The sequence below is a fragment of the Coregonus clupeaformis genome, chromosome 12, assembly GCF_020615455.1.
Source record: "Coregonus clupeaformis isolate EN_2021a chromosome 12, ASM2061545v1, whole genome shotgun sequence".
Classification (NCBI taxonomy): Eukaryota; Metazoa; Chordata; class Actinopteri; order Salmoniformes; family Salmonidae; genus Coregonus; species Coregonus clupeaformis.
In genome coordinates, this window is record NC_059203.1 from 36,423,819 (window position 1) to 36,439,210 (window position 15,392).

Sequence of the window (15,392 nt, forward strand, 5' to 3'; positions counted from 1 at the left end):
AATACTTTTTTTCCCCACTGTATATCATTCACAAATGATAGGCTAATATTGTCACACATCAGACTATTCTTGATTTAATTTTGTCTTTACATATACTAAATAATATATGTGTGAAATTTGTTTTGATTTAGAATGAACCATTATCATGCACCTGTCTCGAAACAGGAGCAGTGGAAAAAATACATGTAATCTATGCACTGAAATAGCGAATGGAGGACGCTTTTCCCGTGGTAAATTTTCATGACAACCACTCCTGTTGTAAAGAGAAGCAATGTGCTTAATATTAGGAAAGTTGAGAAATAAATATAGTAGGCCTAGCTTATAGAAAGCTGATGAGATTCTCCTCTTTTTGATAGAGACCGTCACTCTTTTTTCTCACGCAATTGTATAGCCTATAGAAATGTTGCGCAACATGAGCTCATGGTCTCTCATGATTGTTTGATTAGATTTACGATTACATTTGCATTGATGTCAGAGTGATTAGAGGGTGCTGAATACCAGGCAGTTAGCAAGTTTGGTAGGCTGCTAATGACCATCAGCAGCATCAGAGCTTGGAGAATTACCTTGACTAAACGGTCGCGTGGAATTTGACTGCCTTCATGACTCGTGACCGCCGGTGTTTTGGTAATACGATCACCACAACAGCCCTAATCAGGGCCAGGGTTCAACATTACACCCTGCAGCATGGCCACAAGGCTGTTTGCGCCAATAGATTTGTTTTAATCCAATGCTTCTTCTTTATTAGGAGGCAGCTTATTCAAACCTCTATGACCCCAGCCAGCCCTCTCATATTGGCTCTGATCCGTGTTTTGTCATAGTGTTGTCTCAATGTGGGCATTAGTCATACCCCTTTTAAAGATTCATGACACCACCATACCCATGCCCTGTTTTTCATGTGGTGCAGGGAATTACAGCCCCAGAGTACAATTCATTATAAAAGACAATACACACACTGTTACCTCTGCATGTGTTGTTCATCTTTGGCACGCAAGCAAAGAAATAAACATATGCATTGCATAACATTTGGGAACATATTGCCACATGATTTATTATGTATATGATTTTTTGCTGACATGCATCACACCCAAGAGCTCTATTGGGATTCACGCCCAGTATGTCTTGAAAAAGGTCACACTTGGTCACAAAATGATGGTGCCTAGTAATTTGCAATGGAAGGCAAGACCTAGCGCCGAAACCAGCGCCGAAGTGATTGAAGCTAGTGGAGCTCGTCAAACAGAGCATGAACAGGGCAGGCTTCAAGTTGCAAATGATTGGCAATATGGAAGCAAGATTGACTAATCGCGGCTCGCTATAGCTTCCTGCCTGGGCTGGATTGGCTGTTGATACCTAGCACTACCTAGCATGCTGTGGGATAAGATATAATTTGACATGGATGACTTTAGCATCTATCACACAGTCTGCTCAAATCATGTGTACAACGTTAAAACAGGACCGATCCAGATTAAAAGCCATGACATGGATGTCAAGGACAGTTTCCCAGCACATATTCCTCATAGCTCATTTTCACCACTAAATGATTTTCTATCAGTTTTATGACTTGATCGTGTGTACAGTCCATGTTCTTTTCCCTCCTTCCTGTAGATAAGGCAGCAGAACAGGAACAGAGTGATCCCAGTCTCAGTGACTCAGAGGCCTGCTGCGTATTGATGACATCACCAGTGGAGGAGCCCTCTGAGGAGCAGCAGCAGCCTTCTGTTGTAGAGGTCATCTCCAGGTCACCCAGCCCCTGTCTCAGTGACGTGTCCATCAGCAGGTGAGGGAGCCCAGGAGATGGCAGAATTGAGTAGGGTGAAGTTGCATTTTCCCCGCTAATGGTTAAGGTTAGGATTGGGGGAGGGCTGTTGCGGTGGCCGTATTACCGCCACACCGGCGTTCACGAGTCATGGAGTCATGAAGTCAGTCAAATTCCATGTGACCGTTTAGTCATGGTAATTAGCTTCTCCAAGCTCTGATGCTGCTGATGGTCATTAGTAGCCTACTAAACTTGCTAACTGCCTGGAACTCAGCACTCTATTGTCCCTCTAATCACTCTGACATCAATGCAAATGTAATCAAAAATCTAATCAAACACGTCATGAAAGCCCATGAGCTCATGTTGCGCAACATTTCTATAGGCTATGCAATTGCGCGAGAAAACAGTGTTGGCCTCTATTAAAAAGAGGAGGATCCCATCAGCTTTCTATAGGCTAGGCCTACTATATTTATTTCTCAACTTTCCTAATATTAAACACATTGCTTATCTTTACAACAGGAGTATAGCCTACCTGGCTGGCATGAAAATGAACCACAGGGAAAGCATCCTCCATTCGCTATTTAAGTGCAGAGATGACGTGCATTTCTTCCCCTGCCCCTGTTTCGAGACAGGTGCATGATAATGGTCCATTCTAAATCAAAACGAATTTCACACATACAGTGGGGGGAAAAAGTATTTAGTCAGCCACCAATTGGTCACCTACAAACAAGCAAGATTTCTGGCTCTCACAGACCTGTAACTTCTTCTTTAAGAGGCTCCTCTGTCCTCCACTCGTTACCTGTATTAATGGCACCTGTTTGAACTTGTTATCAGTATAAAAGACACCTGTCCACAACCTCAAACAGTCACACTCCAAACTCCACTATGGCCAAGACCAAAGAGCTGTCAAAGGACACCAGAAACAAAATTGTAGACCTGCACCAGGCTGGGAAGACTGAATCTGCAATAGGTAAGCAGCTTGGTTTGAAGAAATCAACTGTGGGAGCAATTATTAGGAAATGGAAGACATACAAGACCACTGTTAATCTCCCTCGATCTGGGGCTCCACGCAAGATCTCACCCCGTGGGGTCAAAATGATCACAAGAACGGTGAGCAAAAATCCCAGAACCACACGGGGGGACCTAGTGAATGACCTGCAGAGAGCTGGGACCAGAGTAACAAAGCCTACCATCAGTAACACACTACGCCGCCAGGGACTCGAATCCTGCAGTGCCAGACGTGTCCCCCTGCTTAAGCCAGTACATGTCCGTCTGAAGTTTGCTAGAGTGCATTTGGATGATCCAGAAGAGGATTGGGAGAATGTCATATGGTCAGATGAAACCAAAATAGAACTTTTTGGTAAAAACTCAACTCGTCGTGTTTGTAGGACAAAGAATGCTGAGTTGCATCCAAAGAACACCATACCTACTGTGAAGCATGGGGGTGGAAACATCATGCTTTGGGGCTGTTTTTCTGCAAAGGGACCAGGACAACTGATCCGTGTAAAGGAAAGAATGAATGGGGCCATGTATCGTGAGATTTTGAGTGAAAACCGCCTTCCATCAGCAAGGGCATTGAAGATGGAAGGCGGTGATCCCAAACACACCGCCCGGGCAACGAAGGAGTGGCTTCGTAAGAAGCATTTCAAGGTCCTGGAGTGGCCTAACCAGTCTCCAGATCTCAACCCCATAGAAAATCTTTGGAGGGAGTTGAAAGTCCGTGTTGCCCAGCGACAGCCCCAAAACATCACTGCTCTAGAGGAGATCTGCATGGACGAATGGGCCAAAATACCAGCAACAGTGTGTGAAAACCTTGTGAAGACTTACAGAAAACGTTTGACCTGTGTCATTGCCAACAAAGGGTATATAACAAAGTATTGAGAAACTTTTGTTATTGACCAAATACTTAATTTCCACCATAATTTGCAAATAATTCATTAAAAATGCTACAATGTGATTTTCTGGATTTTTTTCCTTCTCATTTTGTCTGTCATAGTTGACGTGTACCTATGATGAAAATTACAGGCCTCTCTCATCTTTTTAAGTGGGAGAACTTGCACAATTGGTGGCTGACTAAATACTTTTTCCCCCCACTGTATATTATTTAGTATATGTAAAGACAAGATTAAATCAAGAATAGTCTGATGGGTGACAATATTAGCCTATCACTTGTGAATTATATATTATCACTTGTGAATGATGCCCAACTTAAGGCAAGAAACAATGCAATTAAAAAATAAAAAAAAATCTCGAATCATAGTCGCACACCTCATGTAGCCTAGCCCATAGGCCTATATGTTTTGATAAGGTTTGTATCACAACTAAAGTGGCCAAATAACTTTTTAAAATCCGCTTTACAAGGGGTGTAGAGTCTAACTGGCATACATAAGTAGCGCTTGAGTTTCAAGTTTGGGGAAGATAATTTTCACCATAAAAATGCACCTTTATGATAAAAGCATTACATGCATAATCGCCTTTGTGGTCACTTTTGAGAATGGTGTTTTCCCGCTAATGGCACATTCGCGCTTATAGCCTACTGCCGTGTGCGCTTTGCTGCACTTATAATGTGAAGTAATAGCCTAATAGTTGATCAACATTTTAAGCTAAACATTCTGATCTGTTGCGTTAGCGTCATTGCGTAAAAAAAGTTTTTGGGATGCTAATGGTTGTATTAATTTGGGATCTATCACATCCCACAACTGTCCCAGGCTATGATTGGAATATTTATTTCTCACAGAATATAATAGGTCAACTTTTGTACTATGAGGGAAAGTAGATTTACATAGGCTAGTGCTTTTGCTGTTCGTTAGGCCTACTCATCTAAAGTTACAATAATAACTAAATTAAGCATATAGGAGTACCTATTTCTTTGTTAACCGCTCAACACAGAATAGCCGCATGTGCGCACTCCCTCAAATCGTTTGGAGAAAATATCCTTTCTATTTTATTCAGCTTTGTTCAATTGTATTCTTCATACTATAAAATAATATAAAATAATGCCACAGAATTCTAAGCAAATCTTGTCTGCTAAATGAACTAGTGTAGCCCACAGCCATAAGGCATAGCCAGATCAGGACCTAACATAAGGACAACTCAGAGTATGCTATTCTGTTCTTCTGAAATAGACTACATTTTCTTCATATCATGTTTCTTTAGACCTGTCTAAAATAAATAATGGATTTATTTTTAAGGTGTAGGCTATATTACATGGATTTAGTAAACTTTTAAAATGTAGATGTTCCAAAGGTCTGCATCAGTGGCTTGGTGTGGAAGCCAGGAGATGCTAAATGTGTTTGTTAATGAATGGTAAGTTACCGTGAGATCGACCAGTTATTTGCTTGACAATCACCGGCTGACAAAATTTTGTGACCGCCACAGCCCTAGGAGGATATCCTGAATTTGATCCTAGATCTGTACCTTGGGGAAACTTTATCCTGTGCAAGCTGAATAGCTGATGCTCCGCTCCTCAACAAGCAGACATTTTACATGTCTTTTCAGGGTTTCTATGTGTCAGTGCGTCACACTTCTCAAAACAGGAGAGCTGTCCTGTGCGTAGTATTACTGAGAAATGTTGAATGAAGCTTAAATTGGACTCCCAGCAGGAGTATTTTGTTGGTGCTCACACACAGCTCAACATGGGCCTCTGGAAATAGTTATATCAGGATCATACCCCCACAGCCTGCCTGCACTATAGCCCAGAATAGTTCAAATTGACTTTACTTTAGAAAGACGCTCCAACGTGGGCTAGTTGAATACTAAAGTTACTGTACTTGTTGAACATACCACTCTGTTCAACATGTTTCATTTTGTCGTTAAATAATAAGGTTGGTAGCAACATGTGGAAATCTATTGCAGCTCAAGTCGACCTATAAAATCCAAAATGCAATGCTCTCTCACTGGGCAAAGAGTTTGCTTTACAAAAAAACTGAAATGAAGTTACCTCTGGTTCGTTCAGCGATTCCTATGGGGAAATCAATTGAATGGGAAAGAATAGGGTTTTGGGATAAACGCCGAAAATAAGGTCAGAGGTAGAGGGCTGCATTCCCGCTGGATGCCCGTGGAACATTTCAGCACGGTCAACATTTTTCATGCTGCGGTTGGGAGTGGGCAGTCAGACTGACAATTTTGGGATTAAAATATTTTTGTTGTCCCGCAGATTATTTGGAAATGGTCGTCTTTCTGCATTGTATGCGTTAGCCTACTTATTGTATTAAAAGCACATCTTTGTCACATTATTCACACACTTGCAGAATTTGCTGCTTGAAGTTAAGTAGCCTACCTCTCCTTTCCTAGTTGGGCTTGTGAGATCAAGTGTGCCTAGTAATAGTGTGGTCTCAATAAAATAGAGTAGGCTGACTATATTTTACTACAGTGTCTGTAAATAAATATGGATAATGGAAAAAAGTGGAGGGCGCTCAACCAACGTCAGTCAAGGTGCAATAAAAAAATGTGATCATCATTGAACAGGAAAAGGCGCAACGCGTGCATAGGCTACCATGGTGAGCGAGCGTTGCGCATTTTGATTTTCATTAAATATTTATTACCCATTTATTTGTCTCTGCCTGCAAATAATCCTAAAACGTAGGCCATATCCTATATGCAAAACGTAGCTCAAGAGAAAGTGCAAGTGTCCGATCTCATAATTCTTGCTGCTTCCAGTTCAGTAGCCATACAGTGAGGGAAAAAAGTATTTGATCCCCTGCTGATTTTGTTCGTTTGCCCACTGACAAAGAAATTATCAGTCTATAATTTTAATGGTAGGTTTATTTGAACAGTGAGAGACAGAATAACAACCAAAAAATCCAGAAAAACGCATGTAAAAATTTTTATAAATTGATTTGCATTTTAATGAGGGAAATAAGTATTTGACCCCCTCTCAATCAGAAAGATTTCTGGCTCCCAGGTGTCTTTTATACAGGTAACGAGCTGAGATTAGGAGCACACTCTTAAAGGGAGTGTTCCTAATCTCAGCTTGTTACCTGTATAAAAGACACCTGTCCACAGAAGCAATTAATCAATCAGATTCCAAACTCTCCACCATGGCCAAGACCAAAGAGCTCTCCAAGGATGTCAGGGACAAGATTGTAGACCTACACAAGGCTGGAATGGGCTACAAGACCATCGCCAAGCAGCTTGGTGAGAAGGTGACAACAGTTGGTGCGATTATTCGCAAATGGAAGAAACACAAAAGAACTGTCAATCTTCCTCGGCCTGGGGCTCCATGCAAGATCTCACCTCGTGGAGTTGCAATGATCATGAGAACGGTGAGGAATCAGACCAGAACTATACGGGAGGATCTTGTCAATGATCTCAAGGCAGCTGGGACCATAGTCACCAAGAAAACAATTGGTAACACACTACGCCGTGAAGGACTGAAATCCTGCAGCGCCCGCAAGGTCCCCCTGCTCAAGAAAGCACATATACAGGGCCGTCTGAAGTTTGCCAATGAATATCTGAATGATTTAGAGGAGAACTGGGTGAAAGTGTTGTGGTCAGATGAGACCAAAATTGAGCTCTTTGGCATCAACTCAACTCGCCGTGTTTGGAGGAGGAGGAATGCTGCCTATGACCCCAAGAACACCATCCATACCGTCAAACATGGAGATGGAAACATTATGCTTTCGGGGTGTTTTTCTGCTAAGGGGACAGGACATCTTCACCGCATCAAAGGGACGATGGACGGGGCCATGTACCGTCAAATCTTGGGTGATAACCTCCTTCCCTCAGCCAGGGCATTGAAAATGGGTCGTGGATGTGTATTCCAGCATGACAATGACCCAAAACACACTGCCAAGGCAACAAAGGAGTGGCTCAAGAAGAAGCACATTAAGGTCCTGGAGTGGCCTAGCCAGTCTCCAGACCTTAATCCCATAGAAAATCTGTGGAGGGAGCTGAAGGTTCGAGTTGCCAAACGTCAGCCTCGAAACCATAATAACTTGGAGAAGATCTGCAAAGAGGAGTGGAACAAATTCCCTCCTGAGATGTGTGCAAACCTGGTGGCCAACTACAAGAAACGTCTGACCTCTGTGATTGCCAACAAGGGTTTTGCCACCAAGTACTAAGTCATGTTTTGCAGAGGGGTCAAATACTTATTTCCCTCATTAAAATGCAAATCAATTTATAAAAAATGTTATGTTGTTATTCTGTCTCTCACTGTTCAAATAAACCTACCATTAAAATTATAGACTGATCATGTCTTTGTCAGTGGGCAAACGTACAAAATCAGTAGGGGATCAAATACTTTTTTCCCTCACTGTATGTGCGTGATCAGGTGCGGTGTGGTCTCAATTAAATGGAGTAGGCACAGGGCAGTTATCTTTCCAAGGAAATAGAATATTAGGCCCGGGCTGAAAATCAACTTTTTCACATTATGTTTTTTTTGTGGCGGCAGGAGAATTAATGAAGAGGCAACTCGAATGAACTTTGATTGCTTTTATTTTGAATTTTTTCATTGCAAAAAGTGACGAGAGGTACCGGATCCGGCCAAATAGGTTCCGGAACAAAACAGTCCAAAACAGAGAGGTGCCGGATCCTGGTCAAATTAAGCACTGACTTAACCATTTTAAACTTCAATGGGTAGGGACATCCCATTATATACTTTGTCATGATAATATACACTACCGGTCAAAAGTTTTAGAACACCTACTCATTCAAGTGTTTTTCTTTATTTTTACTATTTTCTACATTGTAGAATAACAGTGAAGTCACATGGAATCATGTAGTAACCCAAAAAGTGTTAAACAAATGAAAATATATTTATATTTGAGATTCTTCAAATAGCCACCCTTTCCCTTGATGACAGCTTTGCACACTCTTGGCATTCTCTCAACCAGCTTCACCTGGAATGCTTTTCCAACAGTCTTGAAGGAGTTCACCTGGAATGCTTTTCCAACAGTCTTGAAGGAGTTCCCACATATGCTGAGCACTTATTGGCTGCTTTTCCTTCACTCTGCGGTCCGACTCATCCCAAACCATGTCAATTTGGTTGAGGTCAGGGGATTGTGGAGGCCAGGTCATGCAGCACTCCATCACTCTCATTCTTGGTCAAATAGCCCTTACACAGCCTGGAGGTGTGTTGTGTCATTGTCCTGTTGAAAAACAAACGATAGTCCCACTAAGCCCAAACCAGATGGGATGGCGTATTGCTGCAGAATGCTGTGGTAGCCATGCTGGTTAAGTGTGCCTTGAATTCTAAATAAATCAGACAGTGTCACCAGCAAAGCACCCCCACACCATAACACCTCATCCTCCATGCTTTACGGTGGGAAATACACATGTGGAGATCATCCATTCACCTACACTGCGTCTCACAAAGATACGGCGGTTGGAACCAATTTGGACTCCAGACCAAAGGACACATTTCCACCGGTCTAATGTCCATTGCTTGTGTTTCTTGGCCCAAGCAGGTCTCTTCTTCTTATTGGTGTCCTTTAGTAGTGCTTTCTTTGCAGCAATTCAACCATGAAGGCCTGATTCACACAGTCTCCTCTGAACAGTTGATGTTGAGATGTGTCTGTTACTTGAACTCTGTGAAGCATTTATTTGGCCTGCAATTTCTGAGGCTGGTAACTCTAATGAACTTATCCTTTGCAGTAGAGGTAACTCTGGGTCTTCCATTCCTGTGGGGGTCCTCAAGAGAGCCAGTTTCATCATAGTGCCGGATGGTTTTTGCGACTGCACTTGAAGAAACTTTCAAAGTTCTTGAAATGTTCCGTGTTGACTGACCTTCATGTCTTAAAGTAATGATGGACTGTCGTTTCTCTTTGCTTATTTGAGCTGTTCTTGCCATAATATGGACTTGGTCTTTTACCAAATAGGGCTATCTTCTGTATACCCCCCTACCTTGTCACAACACAACTGATTGTCTCAAACGCATTAAGAAGGAAATAAATTCCACAAATTAACTTTTAACAAGGCACACCTGTTAATTGAAATGCATTCCAGGTGACTACCTCATGAAGCTGGTTGAGAGAATGTTGAGAGAATGCCGAGAGAATGCCAGGAGTGTGTAAAGCTGTCATCAAGGCAAAGGGTGGCTATTTGAAGAATCTAAATTTAAAATATATTTTGATTTGTTTAACACTTGTTTGGTTATTACATGATTCCATATGTGTTATTTCATAGTTTTGATGTCTTCACTATTATTCTACAATGTAGAAAATAGTAAACATTTAATGAGTAGGTGTTCTAAAACTTTTGACGGGTAGTGTAGACCGATGGATGTGTTCTAGACAAGTATGCCCATACCATCTATTGGTTGATTTGGCGATCTGGAATGCAGGTAATTGTTTTAAAAGCGTTATGAAATGTCATAGTTTGTTATTCCCTATCTCTAGTGACAAGAACATTAATGTGATGACGCATTACTACACGATTTCCTTATTTCACAGACAAACCACTTAGAAGTTAAATCATGGTTGAAATAGTTATTTTACCCACTCATAGAACATAGACTATTACCTAATTGCCAGGAGGGTTCATTTCTGAAGTGGGTTATCCCTTTAATTTATTCAATATGCATAGGCTTGGAGTGGTGGTGGGTTTTGTTGAAGTTTCCATAGAAGTGGTACTGAGCTCTCCGCAGGTGTTGGGTGTTTAGAGTGTCTCTGAAGAGAACATTTAATGCAGTCTTCTAATCATAGAAAGGCCATCTTAGGGAGGTGCATACTAAGCGTACTAAAAGCAGGGCCTTGTTTGGTTTTGATTGAATGTTTAGGAGAGACTCATTACTTCCAGCTTTCTGCCCATTATGGGATAAATCAGGGATGCTCACAGCAGCTGTTAGGAATAGATTGATCCAATGTATTTGCTTTTTTGTGGTTCTCTCCGGTTTTTCTTTCTGGTGAATCTCATTCCCTCTGGGCACTACTACAGATTCTTCTGCCTACATTTGCTTTATTGATTTTACTTTTAAGTTGCGCTCCCCAGACATGCATTGATTTACTTCCATGAGCAGAGAGGAGAGTAATATAGCAAAGAGCATGCAAAAATAACACAAACAGTGAGTAGGCATAGGCTTCAACAATTATAGCCAGGTGAATAAGGCCAACTTAGAGCTGGAATCATTTGAACTTAGATAGCCAGCTTAAGCTTCTGCAAAGTACTATTTCCACAGTCAGTATTAAGCCCTCAGTCATTGTGTTACATCAGCTCTCAGTATATCTGCAGTGCATCCAAGCAGGGTCTAAGCAGTCACATCAGGACACAGCCCGCAGGGAACACACAGGAGGGCAGAACGCCATCATGCTTGGAGGTGTATGTCCTGCAGTCACAGCGGATAGACACACCCTGATGTTCTTCACCACTCTCACTCTGTCTGTCTGTCTGATACCTGGTCCACAGAGCATGGTACCAACTACAGTAGGATCCTGTCAGGTCTTCCATCAGGGTTGTGGTCATGCTACACTCTGCATGACAGGGAAGTTTAGACTGTCTCTTCCACAACATTTGGAGACTGAAAGTTAAAATAAAAGAGAATGTGTAAATGTTAGCCTTTTGGCCTTCGGTAAGAGTTTATAATGAGGGCCTAACACATTCATCAAACATGAAGACGAAACCGCTTCAGTGTTGAGAGAGTAATGACTGAGTTCAAAGGCCAGCTTAAGCCAAGGACTTCCTCTTCAATCTACTTATGAGCAGCATGGGCAACACAATGTAAGATAAAGATTAACTTTACCGATACATTTCTCTCAGGGATGTACCACTGTATGAAGATAAAACCAAACAACAATTTAGTGAAATACACTCAGTGGCCAGTTTATTAGGTACTCCACCCCGTTCACGAAAATGGTTCACTCCTACAGACAGTGAGTCACATGGCCGTGGCTTGCTATATAAAGCAGGAAGACAGGCATCAAGGCATTCAATTACTGTTCGAGAATGGCAAGAATCGTGCAAGCTTGCAGGCGGGCCACAAACAGATGCAGAACAGTATCTCGGAATGGACAACTCGTCGATCCTTGTCACGGATGAGCTATTGCAGCAGATGACCACACCGTGTTCCACTCCTATCAGCTAAAAACAATACAAAGCGGCTCCAGTGTACACATAATCACCAACACTGGACAATTGAGGAGTGGAAAAACATTGCCTGGTCCGACGAATCCCAGTTCCTGTTGTGTCATGCTGATGGCAGAGTTAGGATTTGTCGTAAGCAGCATGAGTCCATGGCCCCTTCCTGCCTGGCGTCAATGGTACAGGCTGGTGGTGTAATGGTGTGGGGAATGTTTTACTGGCACATGGTAGGTCCCTTGATACCAATTGAGCAACGTTTCCATGCCCTGAAGAATTCAGGCTGTTCTGGTGACAAAGGAGGGTCCAACCCGGTACTAGCTGGATGCATCTAATAAACTGGCCATTGAGTGTACAGTATATGCATGTAATATACAGTATATGTCAAATCACCTAGGTTTCTTTGAATTAGGCAATCAAAATGTGTTAACACCTCCCATCCCAGTATAACGACTCATTCATTTAATGGACTCTGAGGGACTTTGTCGTTTTTACAAAGCCAGAGTTAATCCCCTGAAGAAGTGTGCTTTATTAGCACTCAGTAGTTCACTAGAGGTTCCTCTCTGTTAGTTCATTTATAAAATAAATAAAAATGTATGGCCTCGAAGCATTCACGCTGGTCTTTTCATTATTAATAGCTTTCCAATGACACTGGAACCAGCTTCAAAAAGACTTGCTTAAATCCCCAGACGTGCTCCTAGTCCTTGGTTGTCCTTACCTGCCTCCCAGGCCCTCCGTGGCTCCAAGACACTGATCTCAGTAGATAAGGGGTCATATTTGATTATGCCTCGTGCCACACACTCTCCGTTCCTCTGTTCCACGGCCAAGTTCGATTCATCATTTCAGCTGCTGTTTGGGGATAAAGTACTCAGTGGACCTCACATCATCCCGGCTTTTCTATTTCATTCAGACAAAAACTATCTGCTTGATATGATGACCATGGGATATGGTTGTCTGTCCGCAGTTGGCATGTGTCCTTGGAAGATCTCAGAAACTCTTTTGGATGCGCACCATGAAAAAAAATCATATCACATACTCTATAACGCACCCCTTCCACACACAGACTGTCATACCGCTGGAGGTCATTTTATTCCAAAATGTTTTTTTTATTTTTATTCTCCTTCGTTTTTGTTTGCTTGATTTCATTTTGATATGTTTGCTGCTGGATGTCACTTTGCTCCCAGCACATTCCCCACACGCATATAACTCATTTGTTTCTGAGGTCGATGGGGGTCACATAGGCGTTTTCAATCTGGTTGAAGTTCTGAGTGGTGAGAAATGGCCCAGATATCTAATTGCATTAGGGTTCCCAGTGTTTTCCACAAGTACATAGAGAAGCCAGCCAAATAGAAAAAGTGGCCAGGCAGGGGGTGCTCTATTTTTGCCGAAGGAGATCTATTTTGGTGGCCTCTGGTACATTCTAATGCCTTGATTCCATCAAAAATACACAGAGAAATTATTGAATACTTTATTGAGTTTACCTCCCAGATTGGAAAAATGTGTTGTGATATTGTGTGGGAAGACATGACTTTAGAATTTAAATGGCAGCAAATGTATGAATTCAGTCTATTGTTAGTTATTTTTGGATATTTTCTAATAGAACATGAAACCTTTAACCTGTTTTCTCTTGAGATTAAAGTATTATTTGTGATGTTTGTTCTTCAAATTATGTATTTTATTAAAACAGAAAAATTAAGTAAATAAACCACTATCTTGAAAAATCAAATAGTTTTTTTTTTTGGCAGGTTTCCGTTTTCACTCTCAAAATCACACTTTTTAAAATAGAATAACAACAAAATTGGATGTTCTAAGTCTACAACAATGCTTAAAGGTGCACTATGCAGAAATCGCTCTGCCATTTCCTGTTTGCAAAAATGTGAGTAGTTCGCCTAATTTCAGTATATGTGATAAAACAAGCAAGTATAGTGTAGGGAATCATTGTACCGTCCAAACCGCTGCGAAAAGTCTTTTCCACAACCAAAAATATTGTATTTTCAGCTGTTTGACGCTTGTGTACAAAACCGAATGTAAAAGACGCAAAAACAAAACTTAAGAACGGGAAGCATAGAAATAGCGCACATAGAACATATATACTGCTTGTTAGACTTGCTTTCAATGAGAATTACAGATCTATAACTCATATTTCTATATGAATTTGATCTGTTCGCCCAAAAAGTTACATATTGCAGCTTTAAACCACATCAGGAAACTACTTTTGAGGTCTGGGAAAATCTGAGAAATTTAGATTTTTGGGTTTAGTTACCCTTCAATTAAAGTGTGCACCAAGCAAGAGGCTGTTGTTTAGCTGCGTTTTTGTAGCGCACATGTAATGGCAGAGTTTGCTAAACAAATACCCACTGGTATTATGAAAATAATCATGACATCATTCTGCCAAGTAAGGCTACTTTCTAGTTAACATTGAATTTAGAAGGTTTTTGGGAAAGCCTTTACATCTACCAGAAGACTGTTTAAATTAGCATAATCGCTCATGGCTACACAAAGTAGCGCACCGCACACACACAGACAGGGGCATTCACATTGCCTCTTCAGAAAGTTGCAGGAAATACGAATCACTGATGCATTATGTTCATGTCTTATGATAAACTTGGGCTAATTAATTAATTTTCAATACATTTAGTTGATACCCTACTAAGGTCAATACATTTTTTTATATTGTTGAATTCCGTTTTAATGCCTGGATTCTGTGAGGGCCCTAATTATCATATTTGGACCAGAATGAGGCTCTCCACTACCTATTGTTCCTGCAGTGATGATTCACCATCTTCATCAAATGTTTTCATAAATTATCTGAAGATAATTGACAAAAAGGCCTACCGGTAGCCAATGCGATTCGGTCGGCGACACTGACAGACAAGTCACTCACTTTGCGTCACTGTCTGGCAAGCCCCGACATCCTAGGAAGGAAACTTAGGAAATCCTTTGGTTTATTTGTCCTGATGCTATACTATGGACATATAACCACGTTGCATGATTTATGAATGGCAAAGGGATATAGGAGATCGACTTTATTCAGTCAGTTCGACCCCTTTTATAAACTAGTCAACACTTGCTGTTCAGTTGTCAATCAAAGCACAGTAAATGGACTACTATGCGCCACGACTCCATGTGGTTGGCTATGTGAAACACGCAAAATAAAATAAATGAATGTGCCAGAAAACAATAATTAAGTCATGGATTTCAACTCATCGTTAACACTTACATTACATGGGACGTGCAAATTCACGAGCATCTCTCTTTAAAGAAATTTGACTGCAACCAACCACAGCACACACAAATTGTACCAGGAGGCGGGACAGACAGCGCACTGTGTTTCCCTGTTATCACTCGCTTTGACAGGCACCTATCCTATCAATCGCTAGAAGATGCATATCATTCATTCTAGCTGGAGAGGGTTCGACCAACTAGCGAATTGAAACTTTTAAATGAAAAGTTGCCTAGTTAATATGAAGTGGAAAAAGTAGCTGTCTGAAAATGAGTCTGTAACCGGCTGATTAGTCGTCAGCCGGTGCTAATGGAAAATACTGGGTTCCAGTGAGATGACCCGACACTGAATGAGCCTAAACAGTAGGCTCAGACCTGCTCCTTTCAGTTTAGCCATCTCGTCTAT

General features: G+C 41.4%; 1 protein-coding gene across 3 annotated transcripts in view; it reads left to right on the forward strand.

The window, feature by feature from the left end:
* LOC121577577 (E3 ubiquitin-protein ligase RAD18) overlaps window positions 1-15,392 on the forward strand; it is a 72,724-nt gene that overhangs the window by 35,366 nt on the left and 21,966 nt on the right. For 2 of the 3 annotated variants that reach the window (XM_041891304.2, XM_041891305.2), the window contains exon 11: window positions 1,603-1,774. The exons of the other annotated variant lie outside the window; for it this stretch is intronic. In XM_041891304.2, coding sequence (XP_041747238.1) covers window positions 1,603-1,774 — 172 coding nt within the window. The remainder of the gene's footprint in view (window positions 1-1,602; window positions 1,775-15,392) is intronic. 3 annotated transcript variants of the gene reach the window in all.